Source organism: Dermacentor silvarum, unplaced genomic scaffold (genome assembly GCF_013339745.2).
Source record: "Dermacentor silvarum isolate Dsil-2018 unplaced genomic scaffold, BIME_Dsil_1.4 Seq877, whole genome shotgun sequence".
NCBI lineage: Eukaryota > Metazoa > Arthropoda > Arachnida > Ixodida > Ixodidae > Dermacentor > Dermacentor silvarum.
This window is the reverse complement of record NW_023606913.1, coordinates 1-21,510: the sequence shown is the minus strand read 5'-3', so window position 1 is coordinate 21,510 and position 21,510 is coordinate 1. Positions and strand designations below refer to the sequence as shown.

The window sequence follows — 21,510 nt, the reverse complement described above, 5'->3', positions numbered from 1 at the left end:
GCAAATGCAGGACGCAGCATGCGGCTTACTGCAGGGGAGCAACGGTTGCGTGACGAGAGCAAGCGTTGCCGTTCGTCCTTCCGTTGCTCCCTTTCAAACCGGAAACTAAACACTTACCCCCGTATTCCCAAATGCTCCTTTCCTTACACGTAAAGCCGGCCTTTCGTAAGGAGAACTTAAGTGAAAGTGTGAGAAAAGGTAAAGGAGCGCTTCAAAAATCCACCTTACCACATTTTAAAGGGACACTAAAGAGAAACCGGAAGTTGAGCTTAAATGGTAGATTATCCTTTCACGATCACAGCCATACCATTCTTACTGCAAACAGATGTTTAATAAGCGAGAAAATAGCGAAAAACTGAAGAATAGGTGCTGACGCCTCTTCGAAATTCCCGCACTACGTGATGTGACGTCGGAGATTACAAACGCAGGCCGGTCGCGATTGGTCGAGAGCGATTTATCGCTGTTAATAAAATGCAAAATAAAATACACCTTAAACGTACATAAACAGCATTTTCCAACTTTTTAAACCGTTTCAAGCGAGGAAGTACAAGTTTAGCACAAAATTAAATAAATAAGGAAAAATGGCATGGCGATACATGCGGCCGTGATAGTTTCGTAGTTTCGTTTTTGGTCAATGCATCGTCGCGCGCGCCTGTTCCGCTCTACGGTGTTTGGTTGCGTGTTGCGTGGCTCGAAAAACGTTGACGTCGCGGGAAACAGCCAGAAAATGCCTCGTGTGTGTAGTGTTGAGGGCTGTATAAATGGCCCAAGGTGCTTGATCAGGGGCAGCGGCAGTGTTGACTCGATTGTGTCCTTTCATGTGGCGTCGCTCGGAGAGCCCCGGATCCCCGGCGTTCGCAATGGCTCAGTGCTCTGCCGATGATAAAACGGCAAAAGAGCCAGAGAAACCGATGGTCTGCTCTCTGCATTTCTCGCCCTCGGATTATGTGTATAATATTGCCCTCGGAAAGTATCTTGGCGTGCCCCAGAGGCCAGTCCTTTCTCGAGCAGCTGTTCCCTCAATGCGGCCTTCATCAAACCTCCTACCGGTGCCCCTGCAGCAGCAAACTGGCGGCTCGGTGAGTGCTGAATGTCATTAAATAAAGCCACGAAATAACCATACCGAGTACGTGCACAACTTTCTACGCTTGTTCTGTCGGGAACATCGTCGCCTGGCGGACCGGACGCTTCGCCTCCCATCGACGAAAACGAAGCTCTGCATTCCGCCGGCGCGGCCGGCGGCTCACCGCCATCGCACGCGGAAACACCTACCGCTCGAGCACAGCTAGAGGATCATTTCGCGCTCCGTTTCACTGAATATCGCTGAAATGCAGTCCTGCTTTCCTGGCGAGCTCTTCGTTGCAAGGTTCAGCGGCAGCTACGGTATCCATCGCGGCGAACGCAAACGCAGCGACCATGCATGCAGCCATGATACATCCAGCCCAGCGCCTCGGCCGTTTACGCAAGCGGTGACGTATCATGGCGCATTCTGATTCGCTGAGAGCAATGCAATCTGTGACGACACTGCTTCAGCGCCAAATCTAGGGTGAGAGAAATTGAGGAAGAGAGATTTGGTCTTTGTTTACGAATTTCTCCGCTAATAACTCATATTTTGCACCCAACAAAAACGGCATGCATTCCTGAAGGTCCCTCTTTTATTCCAGCTGAACTTCCTGTTTCTCTTTAGTGTCCCTTTAAGGGCACCTTAGGAAAGGCGCCCTTATCCGAATAAGCGTGTGACATGGGAGCGAGGCTATGCACACTTTTACGCTTGAATCATCTGTGCATGTCCCTATAATTTATTTTTATGACAAGACGTTAATAAAACTGTGCTCCACCATTCCTACAAGCAAGCACACCCAACGTTAAACAGTCAGTTAGCCCGTTGTTGACGCAACCTTACTTTCAGCTGGCCACCATGCAGCGTAGCCGTCACAATAACAGGCTTGCAAAAATTTCACGTCGTGCCTTTTTTGTGTTCGTTTGGTTTGTACCGTCCGCTCGCACATCTTGTTATTTGTACTTTTTCTCTTTCCTTGCTCTTTATTTCTTAGCTGTGTTGCGCACTTTTCTTAATATTAATTGCTAGCGATAAAAGGTGTAATGGACGGAAAAAAGAGGGTAAATTTTAGTGAAGAGGAACGAAGCGTGCTAATTAATCTCGTCAGTAAGTACCAAACGATCGTGGAGAACAAACGGACGGACGGAGTCTCCTTGGATAAAAAAAAGAAGACATGGGAGGAGATCACTGACGAATACAACTGCCGGCCCGATGTTCGATTTCGAACTGAGGCTCAACTTCGCAAATGCTGGGACAATTTAAAAGAAAAAAAAAGTGAATAGAATCCTCGACTGCCAGTAGTACTGGCTGCCGCTTCGGGTACGTACAAATGAGCAACTAAAGATAAAAAAACCCGCACTTCCCCGAAGGGGAGTATGAGGAAGTGCGAAGCACGGGGTGATGCTATGAGGGGGCGCGCGCGACTAAACTGCAAAGCCGAGCGAAGGAGACGGCAGCGAGAGAGCACGACTGACGCGCCGGCGCCACACACACAACACGTGACGGCGGAGCGAAACACGCCAGGCGGTTGGAGAGGGGGTGAGCGGTGGGGAGAGTACGCACACGAGGGGCTGTTACCGGGCGAGGAGGGAGCTGTCAACGCGAGGGGAGAGGCGGCGGCCGAGGGTGAGTGCAAACCTAACGGGGGGAGAGGCACACCAGCTGCATGGCGCCGTGACGTCACGGCGCGGAGAGGGTGCGAGGAGCCGGCGCGGCGCGCGCAGCCACGGCGCGGAGGCGCCAGCTGCACAACGCGCCGTGACGTCAGGGCGCGGAGAGCGGTGCGGAGCCGGCGCGGGGCGCGCGCAGCCACGGAGCGGAGGGCGGAGCGCGCGCAGTCACGTGGGGCGTGACGTCGCAGCGCCGTTGCTACAGACGCTCCTCTCCGCTCCTCGCGCCGTTGCTAGGGGAGAGGAGGAGGAGCGCGGATGCCGGCGGAGTTTTCGGGGTCGCTTAAGAAGTGCATTCGCACTTAAAAGTGGAGAAAAGGAAAGGCCGACGACATGAGGGAAGTGTTTACGACAGGTGAGCTCCTGCTCTCTCTCTCTTTTCGCTGCTCGCTACTTTCGCTGATTCCTGTTTCAGTAAAACTACATTTTGCTGATAATGCTGAGGCTCCTTGATGTATTCTGTTGCGGCTCAGCCGTGTCAGTTCCGTCGCCGTGCCGTTATAAGTTGCTTTGGTGAAATATGACACATGCGATAGCTCGCATCTTGCGTCGAGGCTTTTTTTTTCTTTTTTTTTCTTCTTCTTCTTAGGAAGTGCATGTTGCGCTCTCGAGCCGAAGCACGCACTTCTATAGCTTTCCTCCGTGCTCCTTGTGCTCCGTGCTCCTTGTGCTCCGCATACCGCAAGTGCTCCTTGCGGTATGCGTTGACCAACACTGTTCAACTTAGCAATGTGTCGCATACACATTGCTACTCCTCATACCAGACATACATTACACACTGTATGCCGACGACATAACCATACGGATCAACAAAGGCTCTCCGGGGAAAATAGAGGACACCGTGCAAAGCGCACGATAAATGCAGCCCAAGTGGCAGCTGCGAGCATTGGCTTGGCGGGCTCCCTAGAAAAGTTGCAGCTGCTTGTGCACACCACGCACTGGAGACCCCCACCCATCACTCTACACAACAAAGGACAATATATTCCACAAATGCATAATATCAAAGTACTGGGCCTACACATGCAGCGAGATGGAGTGGGTACGGCCACTGTTCAGCACTTGCTAAAGCAACGTGAACAGGTCTTGAACATGATGCTGTGCATTCTGATCGCCACCAAGGGCTTCATGAGACAGACATGCTGCGGCTGCATGATGCCTTACTGCTCATCACCTTCGCTATCATGCACCATACATTAACCTCTCAAAGGCACACCACAGCAAGCTCAACAACCTCATTCGCATGCCACCGAACTTGTAATGAGAGTGCCAACCAACACAAGTACTGAGCTGCTAGACAAGAAACCATAACACCCTAGAAAAGCTTATCAGCACAAACACAGGCAGGAAATTAGACTGAACAGTACTACATCAGGCAGAAGAATCGTGCAAATTCTGGGTTTCAAACTCAGTGACACCCCACTGTTTGCTGCAAGCACGCTCGGCAAAAGTGCTCAAGCATTACTCACAATAGCCCCCCTATCCCGGTATATGGACCCCCAACGAAACAAAAAACGCAGAGAACAGCGCATCACGTACAATAGCAAGTACATTCAACGAGCCAACACATGTACGCTAATACTGTAAATTGATGTACATACCTGTACACAGATGCTTCCATCAACAACAGCGCTGCAGCCATAGCAATTACCTATCATCACTGCACAATTATTCACACGCACACTATCAAAAAGATGGCACCACAGTGGGTGGAGCTTCCCACCATCATCAAGGCAATTAAACTCACCCCAATCACCTTGAAGAAATGTATCATATTTACAGATTCGATGAAAGCCTGCCGCATAATTCAGAGGACAACTTCCTAAAGGTTACTGTGAAGCAATCCACAAACAGCTGCACCCGCCCACTCAGGTGATCTAGATACCGGGGTACGCGGGAATGGATGGCAATGAAGGGGCTAACCTGCTCGCCCGAGAAGCACTGCGCTGGGCCCCCTCCATCCCATGCTCAGGTCGAACCTCTCGCAAGGCTCCCACAATGCCCACACTAGCACCATACAGAGAACACGGAACACAATTTTCAACTCGCAGCCCACACCTTACCAGACGAGAGGGCACACTCAACTAAGCACAAATAAACACCCTGCATACACCAGCTAGACAACACCTTTATATGGGGACAAGTAACAGAGCCTCTGCCACAGTGTGGGATCTGTAGTGGTCACCCAAACACTGCACATACTATGAAACTGCGGGTCTCCATTCCCAACACTTTCCAACGCATAGCTCGCATGCTCACCTCTCTGCACGAACCGTGAGAGCATCGACATGGATCTCGAAAACAACAAACACTTCACTGCTATATCCTGAAAGAAAAAACGTACAAGGTGGCTTCATGCATATTTTGCACTGGTTAATGCATGCGAGTGTTGATGTTTTGATTTCGTGATATCTTGATTCTGTGCTGCATAGGCTTGAACACTGGCACAACGTCGTCAATTTCAATATATTTTTTTTGCTGCTCGAGCGTTGTAACCTCTTCCTTTGTGTTCATGCAGGGATCATATGTGCATGTTCATGCTCATGGTGTCACACATGCTTTCATCGTAGTCTGTTTGTAGCAGACAAAATAAATTAGCAGGTTTACTGCTTACATTTAGCCGAACAAGTGGCTCACAACACTTGTATGCACGCTGTCCAAACATTTGATGTGTTGACAATGATTGCTCCCTCCTGGTAGCTTCCGTCCATTATTGCACTGTGATAACCACGAGGCGTGTACTTGAAATGCACATAATCCTTCCACTAGTATAGCTCATGTGTTACCTGCTCCGCACTGTGTAAGTCGCTGTGGAAAACAAAGCTGTCACTAGGCTGTAGGGCTTCATACATTACAGCACCAAGCTCAAATCGGTAAATGGGTGCACTGTTGTTGGCAACACTGCCTTGTGCAGTGCAGTATCAGTACCACCAGCCAACCTTACGTCTCAGGTAACTAGCAAAGGAGCCAGCTTAAGGAAATCCCAGGAATGTACTCCCATTCCTGCTGTGTGTTTTAAGGATTTCAACAGGGGTAGCCAGTGAATTGCTTCAACTGGATTACCATTGTATGAGTAAAAAGTAGAAATAGATGGGCTGTAACGTGAAATATTTATTGCATTTCATAAAGCACATACATATTCACCAATTCTTTACAGTCCTTAATACTGTGAACTAGACAAGGTACAGTGTCGCAAGTGCTCGTAGTTGCCCACTGTAGTGCAAGCAAAATTTGTGTTCACGCATAGTCAGTCTTCATGCATATGGTGATCATGAGTTGTGTTCAAAGCTAACAATTACAAATGTTTTCACAGACAGCATCTATGAGTGGGATATCCCTGCAAGCCCGAATGATGAAAGCAGCGAGGTGGTGTGCATCCAAGCACAAAATCGAGCCACCGCAGCTGAGGTCGAGCTATCGGCACAGAGGGCCAGCTGACCTGCAACCTGCTGTCCCGCAACTGGCTTCCCCGTTACAGGCTACCCCACAAAACCCAGCTCCTGTGCAACGCAGAACGCTCGCAAAGAGGGCAGCTGTTGAAGAAGAGCTTAGCGCCCGCCTTAGCAGTGTTGAGGAAGATAATAAACGAAAGACGAGGGAGCACTTGCTCAAGATGAAGCTGATGAGAGCTGAACATGCTCTCAATATGAGGCAATCAAAACAAATGCATGAGCTTGACTGTGCAAGCAAAAAGGCTAAGCTCGAGCTGCTAATGCTGAAAATAGCTGCCGTGAAAAAAGCGAGTAAGTAAAATGGCACAATTTTTTTATTTTCAATATGCATGCCCTGTTTGCTCTGCCACATTTTAGGAAAAATATTGCTGAATAATGCGTGCTCGAGTTCTGAAGCCACTCGCCGAGTCAACGGGCTGTGGTCCTTGAGGTTGTAAAGCTGGGGAGGGCTGCTGATCATTGCATGTGTCGGGTGGCAGTTCATCACTTGGACGGTTCCGGCCAAAGTTGTGCAGAGCTGCACATGCCGTGATGACCATGGCAGAAGTTGTTGTTTCTATTTGTAGCTTCATATCAAGACATGGAAATCTTCTTTTCCAGATGCCAAAAGCCCTTTCGACGGTGTTCCTGGTCCGGATTTGGGACTTGTTATACCTAAATAAAGAGATGTTACATATTTTCATGTACTGGCTGTATATTATTGTGACCATCCATACACACCTGTACTCCGGGCTGTCTTTGCCCCCAGGATCTTTTAGCGGCGTCATAAGGTATGGCCGGCAAGCATACCCCATGTCGCCGAGGAGTACGCCAGGTACATCTCCTTCCTCATAACGTACTCTCGCATTGCTGTTGTCAAAAATCCTGCTGTCATGTGCAGAGCCCGGCCAGCTTGCAACTAAATCGAAAAATTGGAGTTCAGGTCCTGTGATTGCCTGCAAACATGCCAAAAAAGAATGAACGTGAATTTTTTTGCAGCTGCTGTTACCTGCAGATTTTCCAAGCTGTTTATATGTAGTCTAGTAACAATGTTTATAATATAATAGCAGTCGAGTGCCTCTTAAATCTTGTATTTGAACGTTAGTGGATGAAAATAATTTTCTGTCTGAGATAAAAATTGAAGCAGAGATTGAGCTTAATGCAGCTCGCGACCTGATGCACCCGCGACGTCGCACACTTGTATTCTCTGCTGCGTATTACCATTGCAATGAGAGGCCGACGCAGGTAAAAAAAGCAGGACTACAGTAACCACTTTCCCGTGCAGCAAATTGGCAGCGCTGCAGCGGTACAGCAACTGTATTGCCGGTACGGCTGTCCGGCAGGATCTTGTTTTTAGCGCACGTCTGGTTGAGTAAATGGGGGGAAATAGAACAGAGACACGTATTTAGCTCCACTCCGAGTGAACACGAAAACAATAAAATAAAACGCGACAGAGACATTCTCGCATTTGTCTCGTCGTGTTTTTTTTCCCTGTTTAATCAACCAGGGTTACGCTGGTAGACAAGATCATGCCGCAAAAACTCGCCTAATCCGCTACGCTTCTAATCACTAAGCTATTTCAAGTAGCGCATCCTTATACTACGTAAAAATGCGTTTTTTTTACGTATCTGTACGCATTCTGACGGTTATGAACGTATTGCACTTACCTGCACATTGGAGGAGAAATATCCTTTCCTGTTGCGGAATACCTCGGCGTCGTCTCCGCCTGGACTTTTGATACGCACGTGGGTGCAATCAATGCAACCAGTCACCCTCGGAAACGTTGCCTTGATGTAAAATTGGTGCATGACCTCATGCATTTTCCCCGCGTCGGGGAACTTCACAAGCGCAGGGAACAGCGTTGCGGCAATCATTTTCGACACCCGTGTGACAACACGGGAAACGGTTGGCTGCGACACATTAACTAGGTCGCCTGAGACAATCTGAAAAGTTCCCGCGCCGTAGAAACGAAGTGTCACCAGCAGTTGCAACAGCGGTGGCACAGGGCAATCACGTCCGTCCGTGTTCTGATGCAGCGGCAACATGGTCAGTAGTTCGAGCACAGTAGCTTTTGAGAAGCGGTACCTGGCTAAAAACTCCTGGTCACTGTAAAACTCCATGGGATTCTGGCGATCCCTAAGGTTCCGCTGCAACGGCCGCACAAAACTATACGCTTCGTTGTCCATTTCTTTTGCACGGTTTACAAAATCGACGAACTCGCTGAAGCTGTCATCGTAGCACGCCGCCATGTTGGATTCGATAAGGAGCCGTTAAGCTACCTCAGATGCTGCCTTAAGGAGGCGCCCTCTTCGTGACCTTAAAGTTGGGCTAAAGGGAGCCGCTAAGTTTAAGGTCTGTTTTTGAAACGCGGTAAGGAGCCGATAAGGTAAGGAACGCTAAAGATAAGGGCTAGGTTGGTTTGTGATTACGGCGGTTAGTCCTTCGATTTTGGACATGTCAGCCATCTTGTTCCAGTTGGTCCTTCTGGGGACTAAATGTTAGTCGGGAGGACTAAAAGTTGCAGTTACTCTCATTTTCTCCATTTTTGGCTTAGAGTGTATGGTCACGGACGAAGGAATATCTGAGGGAAATTTTGCCCTCTTCGGCGGAATCATGTGCCATCGCAGACCGAAACCGCTGTTTCAAAATATGTACAATGAACGCCTTGCAGGTCAGCGACTGTCGTGGAGTATTCCTGCTTTTGACAGTGGATGGTGCATTTGCGGCTTGTAGAACGTTATTCAAAAATCCTAGCCTTACCCCTTCGTGTTCAGTAACAACTTGCTTTTGTGAATATTAAAAGACATGCTGCACAACTGTTTGTTTCTCGCAGTACTCGCGACAGCACGAACTCCTTTGACTTGAGCGCGTTCGAGGGTCGCACACCTGCACAAGTGTATACATCAATGCACGAGCTGGTTTTACGCTGAATATATGCTTCATTTTGCTGCCCCTCGACATCGGCATTTTCACAAGCTCCACGCCTGCTTACTCACCTGTAGTATGTCACGACCTAGATTGGCACGTCGACGTATACAGTAGCGCTCAAAGCGCTGCATTCATGCAACGGCGCACCATAGAGGGAAGTACACGGGTCAAATTACTTTTTTAACTAAATAAAACGAGTACTCTACAAAACCATTTGAAAGGAATTCATGGCATGTACAAATGGAAGTGAAATTGCAAGAAATACACAATTCACGCAAGCAAGTTTGCATAATAAGTTTATTATAAGCAGGTTCTCCAAATTGCATCTCTGTCTAATACGATTTGAGCGTAGAGAATTTTTTTTAATTCAGTCACCTTGTCATTAACAGTTTTGCCTGGCCTCTGTAATAGTTTGCACACCTTTTGTCTTTAGTCCAGAAAAGGTTTGTTCTTCTTCAAACCTTGTGCAGGGGGGGGGTGTTAAAGATTACGATTTAAATACAACAACATAACAAATGCAAATCACCTAATCAACAAGTTCAATATCAGGAGTTCTGTGTTATATAAATGGGACTAATCTAAGAAGGAGTATACACTAGTATATTGTTACGCCAAGAAAAGGCGTTTATTAATAAGCCAAGTAGAGTGAGTCGCGACGGCCTGGATCAGTTGAGTGCCGATTGAGATTCAGCTAGCTAGCCGCACGTCGTCTTCTTCCTCCACCCCTCTTGGATGCCCCAAATCCTTTCGAGGTGTAAACCCAGAACGCACGTAAGAGCGTCACATTGCCCTCCGCGCAGAAGAAGCCCACCGGGCAAATCAAACAGGTTGTCTAGAGATAAAGGGCTTTAAACGGGCGACATGCGAAAGTTCAGTCTTTGCTGACCGACGGCCATTTGATGTGAGGCGTGCTATGCGGTAGGTGAATTCATTGATACGATCAGTAATAACATAGGGTCCAACATAGTGGGCCAGCAGTTTTTCACATAAACCACGTTTTCTTGTTGGTTTCCACAGCCACACTAAGTCACCGAGGTCATATATCACGTGTCGGCGTCGGTGGTCGTAGCGTTCTTTCGAGCGTTCTTGGGAAACAAGAGTGCGTAAAGAAGGAAGTCGTCGGGCCTCTTCAGCAAGAGAGACGGTCTCGGATATACAAAGATTATCGTGGCTTGAAAACGGCAAGATAGTGTCTAGCGTGTAACGAGGCGGACGAGCATATAGAAGAAAGAAGGGACTGTAGCCCGTAGTTTCATGCTGTGAGGTATTAAATGCGTAAGTAATGAAAGGGAGCACGCTGTCCCAGTTCTTATGATCTGACGCAACATACATGGATAGCATGTTAGTAAGCGTTCTGTTGGTGCGTTCCGTCAGGCCATTTGTTTGGGAATGATACGGCGTGGAATGTCGAAAACCTGAAGCACATAGACGAAGCATCTCTTCGACCACGTCTGCAGTGAACTGCCGTCCACGATCGCTGATGATGACTCTGGGAGGTCCGTGTCGGAGAAAGCGAAACGCAGCAGAAAAATACACACTTCGGTTGCAGTAGCCGATGGTATAGAAGCTGTCTCACAGTAGCGCGTCAAGTGATCGGTACACACGACAATCCAGCGATTCCCATCAGATGACCGCGGGAAAGGACCGAGAAGGTCAATGTCGACTTGCTCGAACGGAGTGCTTGGGAGTGGGTGGCACTGGATGTAGTCGGCCAGGAGGAGCGCTCGTCGGACGCTTGTGACGTTGACACTCGTTGCAGCTGGATACGTACTGGTCGGTCGTCTGACGCATTTTAGGCCAGTAGAACCTTTCTTGGACTCGGTAGAGCGTTCGCGCAGATCCCAAATGACCAGACGTAGGGTCGTCATGCATAGCGCGCAAGATGGATACACGGAGGCTTTCCGGGACCACGAGGAGATATCGTGGGCCTGTAGTAGAATTCTTCTTTTTGTACAGAACCCCATCCCGAACGCAGAAACGAGAGGATGGTGCTGATTTTCTTGCGGCAATGGAAAGTGGCTCTAAAGTTCTGTCCTTTCGCTGCTCGACCTTGAAGGTATTAATATCAGGAAATCCTGGCTCCAACGATGCGATATAGCGATCGAAGTTGTCCGCGTCGCAGTCCGTTGTCGGAAGCGGCAGACGCGAGAGGCAGTCAGCGTCGGCGTGCCGTCGGCCGCTTTTATAAGAAACGGTAAAATCATATTCCTGTAAGCGAAGTGTCCAACGCGCAAGCCGGCCTGATGGATCACGGAGGTTAACTAGCCAGCATAGAGAATGATGGTCTGTCACCACAGTGAAGGGGTGCCCGTACAGGTAAGACCGGAAGCGTTGTACCGCGAAAATCACTGCAAGACATTCTTGCTCTGTGACTGTGTAGTTGCGCTCAGACTTGCTTAAGGAGTGACTCGCATAGGCGACGACGTGTTCTTTGGTGTCGACGCGTTGAACCAGGACTGCGCCGATGCCAATACCGCTAGCGTCCGTATGAACTCCCGTGGGAGCCGCATGATCGAAGTGTCGGAGAATGGTGTGGGACGTCAGAAGAAACTTCAGCTCACGAAAACTGGCTTCACATTCAGGGGTCCATTCAAAGGGAACGCCCTTCTGGAGGAGGCATGTCAGTGGATACGCGATGTTGGCAAACCCACGAATAAACCGGCGGAAGTAGGAGCAAAGGCCCAGGAAGCTGCGTAGCTCTTTTACAGAGCGAGGTTGCTTGAATGCTTCAACAGCAGCAGTCTTCGCTGGATCGGGTCGTATGCCGTCCTTGTCCACTAGATGGCCCAGAACCAGCGTTTCCCGCTCTCCAAAATGGCATTTCTTCGAGTTGAGCACCAAGCCTGCTTTTTCCAAGCAGTCTAACACAAGGTCGAGACGTGCGTTGTGCTCACTGAACGTGCGCCCGAAAATCACTACATCGTCTAGAAAGCACATGCACACTTCCCACTTCAGACCACGTAGGATGTTGTCCATGAAGCGCTCGAAAGTCGCAGGCGCATTACACAGCCCGAACGGCATCACATTAAATTCAAAAAGTCCGTCTGGTGTCACAAATGCCGTTTTCTCCTTGTCTGCCTTGTGCACAGGATCTGCCAGTACCCCGACCTCAAGTCGACAGACGAAAAGTAAGATGCTGATGAAAGGCAGTCGATGGCATCATCAATACGTGGAAGTGGATACACGTCCTCTTTGGTGATGGTGTTTAGGCGACGGTAGTCAACACAAAATCGCCATGTACCTTCTTTCTTTTTAACCAGGATCACTGGCGCTGCCCACGGACTACAGGATTTTTGGATAACATTCTTATTTAGCATTTCGCGAACTTGTGAACTTGATCGTTGATCACCTTGCGTTCCGATGGTGAGACTCTGTACGGCTTCTGTCGCAATGGTTGGGCAGATCCCGTATCTATGCGATGGTGTATTCGAGAAGGGGGAAACGATGGTGGCCCCTGTTGCTGTGAAAAGTCAAACAGTCCGGCGTGTTTTACCAGAATATTCGCCACTTCCTGACGCTGGTTAGTGCTGAGTGACTTGTCCACCATAGTTAGAATGAAGGAGTCCGCTGGAGGGCATGCATTAACGAAATGGCGTTCATCCGAAGAATCAGGGGCTTCTGTAAGAATGGCTAGTGACTGCACTTGATCTTCATGGTAGGCGGCAAGTTTCAGACCCTGTGGTAGTATTGCAGGTTCACTGGAACAGTTTACGATCCATAAGCCTGTGCGTCCGTGAACAACTGACAGCGTGCAATACGGTATCAGCACATTCCTCTTGATGCAGCTCAGATGAATGGGCTCCACGGTAGCGTCAAACGTTACGTCGGTGGTAGGGAAACAGGTGAATGAAACACACGCAGCACACAATGGAGGCACTACTGTATCACTGGATATACAAAGCACACTTTCGTGGTTTGGTGGGCCTTCCGTAAACGCGGCCGAAAAGCTCGTATCTACACTAATTTCTCCTGTTCTGCAGTCGACAGTGGCACCACACAGTTTCAAAGAATCAAGGCCCAGGATTATGTCATGCGTAGAATGAGACAGAACTGCGAACTCCGCGTTAAAGATTTGACCGCCCAAGATAACGTCCACATTGCAAACCCCGACAGGATGTAACAACTCCCCACTCACTCCACGAAACGTATCAGCCCGGTCCCAGCGAAATATCACTTCTCGTCCTAGGAGGCTTTTAAATACAAGACTCATCACTGAAACTGTTGCTCCCGTGTCCACTAAGGACATTGTTGAAACTCCGTCAATCAGTACAGACACCTTATTCTTAAGCATACAAATGGGTGGAGGTATCTCTCGACATCGAAGATTGTCCAGCGACCTCACCTCCAACGGCCGCGCTGACTAGTTTTCCGGAGGTGGTGACGGGTAGCGACGCCGCGGAGACGGCGACCGGCTTACGCGAGGAGCGGGTGGTGGTGTCAGGCTGCGATCGGATGCTGGAGAACGGTTCCGCAGCGTCACCGGGTGCTGGCGAGGGTTGCTTCCTGGATCTGTGTACGATCGTGAGTACGTTCCATCAAGTGGATCGCGGTACCGCCTTGACATCGTCGATCGGTCGAACCTCGGTGGTTGGCGGCGATTGCAGTACCTGGCAATGTGGCCCAAGTCGCCGCAGCTGTAGCACACAGGTAAAAGACGATCGATGAACGGCTCCTCGAAGCGCTCAGCCGTGGGGGGTCGTGTGACCGAGTGAAGTGGCTGAACCTGCTGAACAGGAGGAACAGTCGGTCTGCGTGGAAACCTGCCGGGGCGAGGGTGTTCTCGTCGTTATTCGGGCATAAATGTGCCTTCACGAGGTCATGGAGCTCCTCTGTGGGTGATGTCCGTGACACATACCGACGGTTGCCACGAGCGCACGATGCTGCAGGCGCCGTGTGTTACGGGGAATAGACAGCAGGTTGTTGCATGACGCCGCACGCAAGTACCTCGTGTCGCCGCAGTTCTTCACGCACGATCTGCCGTATAGTGGATGAAAGATCGGCGGACGGGCTCTCATCGACGCTGGCAACGGTTGTCACATTCGCCAGTCGTCCAAATTTTGGCGCAATGCGACGAGTCTTCAATGTCTCAAACGTACGGCAGTGACGTACGACATCTGAGACGGAATCAACGTGTTCCCAGCCTATAAGGAAATTGTAAACATCTTCAGCAATTCTTTTAAGGAGATGTCCGACTCGGTCTTCCGCCGACATCTGTGAATTCCCTATTTTGCACAGCTTGAGGATCTCTTCGATGTACGTAGTGTACGTTTCTCCAGGAGTCTGAGCTCTTTGAGCTAGGGTTCGCTCCGCGGGTTTCTGTTTGGCGTAGGAGTCTCCAAAACACTTAATTTCTTCAACGAAGCGCTCCCACGTTGTCAGGGAGTCTTCGTGCTTTTCAAACCACATCAGCGCTGTTTCACTCAGAAACAGTACGACATACTCAAGCTGAGTGACAGAGTCCCAACGGTTGTAGCGGCTCACCCATGCGTAGTGTGTCAGCCACTCGTCGACATCTTCGCCCGCTTTTCCCGCGAACGAGCGTGGTTCCATGTAGTGCTGCAATGGTCGAACTGGCGTTGACCTTTGAGCTGGTACACCTGGCGCTGGCGTTTGTCCACTTCCGTCCTGGGACATGATGAACGTCGTTGGCGAGAGACCGGCAAGACGGCGGCTCCGGCGAAGTTCGAGATGTTGCGGCTCCGTGGTACGTAGTGTCGTACCCAGCACACTCCACCACTCTGTTACGCCAAGAAAAGGCGTTTATTAATAAGCCAAGTAGAGTGAGTCGCGACGGCCTGGATCAGCTGAGTGCCGATTGAGATTCAGCTAGCTAGCCGCACGTCGTCTTCTTCCTCCACCCCTCTTGGATGCCCCAAATACTTTTGAGGTGTAAACCCAGAACGCACGTAAGAGCGTCACAATATATAAGGAGTGTACAGGTATGAATCAAGAGAAAGGCATGACAGTTCCGTTCATATAATCAGTTCAGTATAACATTTAAAGCATGCAGTAAATATATTGTGCATTAAAACAACATTGGTGACACAATCCTGTCTTTTCATTCAGTTTTATTTCCCTTTTTCTTATGATTCTTGCACGTGAACTAAGAACTGTTTATTTTCCTGTGCTTCAATTTCTTTTGGCTTCCTGTGGTTTTAACTAGCAAACATTGAGCCCATTTCTCTTCCTTATCCTTTAACTATGGTTCCGGGATTAACAAATATTTTAATATGTTGGTGCCATATGGCAAAATCACCTGAAATGGTGTGACCTTGTTGGACAATGCCTAACGGCACCGATGTGTGTTTTGTTTATTTCTTATTTTGAGGTTGAGAAGGTTAACATTTTCTCTCGGAATGTCATCAGCTGGCTTTTCTAGATTTACATGTTCCACGACAGTTGTGAGTAGTGCCTAGGAAATGTTATAAAAGCAAACTTAGCTCATGTTCTTAGTACATTCTAAAGTGTTGGATGTTAAAATTAGTGCGTAAATCATCTACATAAGCTAAAGCAATGAAACAATTACAAAGAAGAAACTCGCATCACAGGACAAGTGCGTATGAAATCGGATACGTCCCATACAACAGCAGCATATTCCAGCAATAGGCCGAGATATTATTTTTCGCAGACTCACGGAATCCCTTCCTAAGTGCGCCAGTTCCATCCTTGTATTTTTTCATTGTGGTTTTTCAAATGTGGATTATTCTGCCTAAGGCCATCAGAAATATATCCCAGGTACTTACTAGATACCATGGATAGGAGGTGATCATTGATGCAATGAGTGAAGAGCTGTTCTGGGTAATGGTCTTTCAGAGTTCTTTATTTTTAGCATGGGCTAAAAATGTGTTTAATGGTGCCCGTTAAGGCAAAATGACTTCCAGGTACACGATTGAAACATCAGTGAACAGCCATATCTCCATGACCATGTTATGGACAGTGTCATTAACAAGTAGGTTTTCAAAAAGAGAGGCAAGCACAGAACACGTCAGAGTACTAAACTGTATAGGAGTAGCGCACGAATTTGCGGCATCACAAATTAAACATACATTGATGTTTACAAAAACAGTATGCTTTATCGAAACACTCAAAGGGGCCCTGAACCACCTCTCGGGCTTGGTGAAATAATAGTCTGCTGGTAGCATGTGCTGCTGTGAACATCTCAGCCAAGTTTTACTGTCGTACGCGCTGCATGGAGCTCGCAAGCAGAGCGCAAAATCACCTTTCTCTCAAACGCTCTCGTTTCAAAAGACGGCATGATCCTCACTTCTGTGTGCATTAGTTCGTAATAAAGCACATTCCCATACGCGGCTGCTATAGGTTGCTGTGGTCAGCTACACCGTGGCCGCTGCTGGATGTCGCCACGTGCCTCCTGGCCAAGCCATGTGCTAAGCGCACTGTGGCTCACTCAGGGCAACCACATTTGACTTAGGTTTCGTGCATCGTAGGCACCAAAATCGGAAGTCGTGACGTCTACGTTAACATCCAAAATGAGATTTGAACGCCCGCCACAGTGACATTTAGAAGGCGGAGCATTGTGGTCCCGCTCCACTCCGCCGTAGCGTTCGCAGTGCAAGGTATCGAAGAAGGAACGGGATCACAGCAAAAGATGTTTGATTGTCAATAACTTTGCTTCTCCTGAACGCATTGAAGAACTTTTTGTGGCAATGTATTTCTGAACTAGCCTATTTTTCCTTTAAGTGCTTTTCTCCACTTTTAAAGTGGTTCATGACTGCTTTAAGTCATTACACAGTATTAGTTTAAACTACAGTAGATATACAAACAATTATTTTATTTATTAAACCCTCAGCGCTTTCACATTGCATAGGAGAGAGGTTTTAACACTTGTGAACAATACTAGACGAAATTGAGATATAGGAGCAATCTTGCAGTCAACAGGAACATTTCAACATGTATGTACGAAGAATAGTGAACACAGGGATAATGAAGCACTAAATAACACCATCAGTGCATAGGTATTGGAACATAAACAAAGTCGCAACTTTATAAAAATATGAGTAAGCAAGAAAATGATAAAAAGGACACTGAAGGTTTCACAACACATTCAACACAAAACATATTTGACATTACCTTGTCTGGGAAAATGGAAATGATCTCATTACATTCCTTAGAAAATGGAATGTTGGAACAAAATTTTACTGCCCTTTAAATTGAGTCAGTTTCGGGAACATTTGGCGCACTTGAATGCTGTGCAAACTCTGAGTTGTCTTTTTTGCGACATGATAGAGGCGTACATTCAAGTAACATTCTGCTAGACTTCTTAAAAGATGGATATAATGATTTTCCAGTGGAGAATTATCGAACATGTGCGAGTGAAGCTCTGCAAACAGCTCTCTTTGCTGCAGTGAATCAAACACTTGGTGCACTAGGTCCTGCAATAGTGTTTTTGATGATAGTTTTTTATATGCACAGCCCATCGAAGAAGAGATTCTGATTTTTGACAAACTGCAATGACACTCTTTGATGGGTAGTGAAGACCTCCTCTGCCTTTTCTTTGTATAAATGCAGTGTCTGCTGCTCCAGGTGTGTTAAACAGTGCTGCAGTACACTGCTCACACATCTACTTTTGGCGCAGCTTGTGTGCAACGTAGCCAGTGATGTAGGCCACACGACCCCCAAAATCACGGATCTTTTCTAGTGATGCAGAGTAAACATGTTCACTGGCCATTCGTCTCTGCTCAACCGACTCCTCAGTCAAAAGCTGCTTCCTATGTGTGCTTGCATTCAGCACATCACTTGGCGAATGTCTCGTGTCTGAACTGCATGACAATATTGTTACGAAGGTGTGGGTTTATTTACAGATGATTATAGATGAGAGCACATGAAGGGAGCAGCCGAAGGCGAAAACCACTCCGGTACGATCAACCGCCCAGTTCAAGCGCGCGCTCCACGCCACCTCTTTGTCTTCTAACCTCCGCGCATTGCCGCTACATTTTCCCCGGGGGCAGACGAAGCTCGGCGAGCGAGTTAAATGGGTCGGTGATAATACTGCTTGAGGCGAGCCACATGAACAACTTGTGTCACGCGCGAACGCCGGTTATTTCCAGTCACTTGGGCGACAACGTAGCTTACGTCACTAAGACGAGCGAGAATGATGAAGGGTCCAGAGTAGGTGGCGAGAAACTTGCGGTACAGCCCTTTTTTGCGAACTGGTGTCCACAGCCAAACATAGTCACCGGGCGAAAAGCTCACGGGAATATGCCGGGCATCGTAGAGGCTCTTGCTGTGGCCCTGTGAGGACAATGTCCTAGACGTGCGAGTCGCCGTGCACCTTCTGCACGACACAAAGTCTGAGCGATGGACAGGTCTTCATGATCTGGAAGGGTAGGAGAGTGTCCAGAAAGCTCCGTGGATTGCGTACGTAAAGCAAAAAGAACGGCGCATATCCAGTAACTTCATGCTTGGCAGTGTTGTATGCGTACGTAACGAAAGGCAAGATGGCGTCCCAGTTTTTGTGGTCAGCGTCGACATACATGGACAGCATGTTGGTAAGGGTGCGATTCGTCCGCTCAGTGAGACCATTAGTTTGCGGGTGTTAAGGAGAGGAATGTCGATAAGAAGAACCACAAAGCTGAAGAAGTCCTTCAACAACGTCGGCAGTAAATTGCCGTCCACGATCACTGATAACAACCCGTGGAGCGCCGTGACGTAAGATGACGCGGTGTAGCAGGAAGGAAGATACATCATCTGCTGTGGCAGATGTAAGTGCCGCTGTTTCCGTGTAACGGGTTAAGTAATCCACGCACGCTATATTCCACCGGTGGCCAGATGATGTCTTCGGGAGTGGTCCGAGCAAGTCAATGCCAACTTTTTCAAAAGACGACGTCAGTGGCGTTACAGGTTGCAAATAACCTGCAGGGCCAGTCATTGTTTGTTTGTGGCGCTGACAAACAGCACAGCTGGCGACGTACTGCTTAGTTGTTTTCCAGAGTTTCGGCTAGTAAAACCTCTGGCGGAGCCGGTGTAGTGTGCGTGCGAAGCCAAGGTGGCCGGACGTAATGTCATCGTGCATCGAACGAAGAACCGCAGGGCGCAGGTTTTCTGGCACTACTAAGAGCAATGGGGGGCCGTCAGCTGAGTAATTTTTCTTGTACAGCAAACCATTAGAAATAGTAAATGGCTGTCCTGGTGAATCATGCGCAGACTCTAATAAATGTTTCGAGGCAGGGTCACGATGTTGCTCATTCTTGAAATTACTGAGGTCTGGGAAGTCGGACGAAATACAAACTAAATAGTCGTCGAAGTCATCGTCCTCAGCGTTTGCGTACGGTGACGGGAGGCGCGAGAGGCAGTCGGCATCCGTGTGGCATCGTCCGCTCTTGTACGTAATTGAAAAGCTGTACTCTTGAAGGCGCAACGCCCAACGGGCTAATCGGCCGGACGGGTCGCGGAGCCCAGCAAGCCAGCACAGTGAATGGTGGTCAGTCACTATGGTGAACTCGCGGCCGTGCAAATACGGCCGGAACTTCTGAATAGCGAATACAACTGCTAGGCACTCCAGTTCGGCGACGGTGTAGTTCTTCTCCGCTTTGGTAAGTGTCCGACTAGCATAAGCGACGACATGCTGCCGATCGTTGCAGATCTGAACGAGCACAGCACCAACACCACTAGCATCAGTATGCAGTTCAGTGAAGGCAGCGGGATCGAAGTGCATCAGGACCGGTCCGGAAGTCAGTAAAAACTTCAGTTGCTGAAATGCAGCCTCACAGGAATCCGTCCACACGTATGGTGTGTCCTTGTGAAGAAGGGACGTCAGAGGAGAAGCAAGCTGTGCGAAATTCTTGATAAATCGGCGGAAATACGAGCAAAGGCCCAAGAAACTTCGGAGGTCTTTCACCGTCTTTGGTTGCTGAAAGTTACGAACCACCGCACCCTTTTGTGGATCTGGTCGTATTCCCTGGTTGTCGACCAGAAAGCCCAATACAAGAGCTTCACGCTCACCAAAGTGCCACTTTTTGGAATTTAAAATAAGGCCAGCTCGCCGTATGCAGTCAAGCACGATCGATAAGCGGTGATTATGCTCTTGAAACGTGGTGCCATAAATAATCACGTCATCTAGATTGCATATACAAATTTCCCATTTGAGTCCGCGGAGCACTGTATCCATAAACCTCTCGAATGTCGCCGGAGCGTTGCACAAGCCGAAAGGCATAACGTTGAACTCAAAGATGCCGTCGGGTGTTACGAAGACTGTCTTTTCCTTGTCCAAGGGGTGCATGGGAATTTGCCAGTATCCTGACCGCAAGTCAACGGAAGAAAAATATGACGCGGAGTGCAGACAGTCGACGGCGTCATCTATACGTGGCAGTGGGTACACGTCTTTTTTTGTGACGGCGTTGAGACGGCGGTAGTCCACGCAAAACCGCCAGGAGTTGTCCTTCTTTTTGACGAGAATCACCGGAGCTGCCCACGGACTGCATGATTCTTGTATGACTCCTTTCCGCAACATATCTTGCACCTGCTCGGCGATGATTTTCCTCTCAGAAGGCGAAACGCGGTAAGGCTTCTGACGAATTGGTGACGCTTGCCCGGTATTGATTCGATGTTGCGTACGAGACGGCGGCAGCGTATTGGTTGATTTTTGGTCTTGCGCAAAATCAAACACTGAAGCGTAACTTGCCAGCACCTCTTGAAGGAGGCGCCGCTCAGCAGAAGGCAGCGACTTGTTGATCATGCGCTCAAAGTGAAGGGAATAATCAGGGTAGGAATCAGGGTAGGAATCAGGATGGGATTTCGCTCCGGCAGACGACAGTTCCACGGTTTGGACAGTCAGCGTAGTTTCTTCGTCAAAGCTTGCCAGTTTAAGTCCTACCGGCAGAGATATCGGTTCTGATGAGACATGTACTGTCCACAAGTGGGTAGAGCCGTCGACGGCGAGCACGAGGCAACGAGGCACTATCACATTTTTCTTGAGCGCGTTGTTGAAATTAGGCTCTACTAAACCATAGTAGGATCCCTTACGAGGACTAGAAGAGTGTACGGGTACGAACATTGCTGTCCGTTGGGGCACACAAACATCTTTCGACACCGTGAAAACGTCCGAGGTATCATTAACGAATTCCGTCACGGGAGTACGCACGGCGCTGCGCAGAGAAATGGCGCCACTACCACAATCCAAAGTCGCCCCACATTCACGCAAGAAATCAATACCTAAGATAACGTCATGGGTAGCGTGTGCGAGCACAGTAAGTTCAGTCCTAAACTTTTACTACCTATGGTGATCGATACACAACAAACACCAATTGGGCGCAACATTTCTCCACCAACGCCGCCAAAGGTAGCGTTCCGGTCCCAAGCAAACAATACTTTTTGTCCAAGACGATTTTTGAAAGCCAGACTCATTATCGAGACTGCTGCCCCGGTATCAACTAACGCTACCGTACTCACATTGTCGACATAAACACAC

At 48.7% G+C, this 21,510-nt stretch overlaps 1 protein-coding gene across 1 annotated transcript; it reads right to left on the bottom strand.

Moving 5' to 3' along the window:
- Positions 1 to 6,518: 6,518 nt before the first annotated feature.
- On the bottom strand, positions 6,519 to 8,407 carry LOC119435736 (putative nuclease HARBI1). Its single transcript, XM_037702462.2, has 3 exons — positions 7,826 to 8,407; positions 6,900 to 7,114; positions 6,519 to 6,833 (listed from the first exon to the last, which is right to left on the bottom strand). Exons 1-3 carry the CDS (start codon positions 8,405 to 8,407, stop codon positions 6,533 to 6,535), a joined length of 1,098 nt encoding a protein of 365 aa, XP_037558390.1. The 3' UTR covers positions 6,519 to 6,532.
- Between the last annotated feature and the right edge of the window lie 13,103 nt (positions 8,408 to 21,510).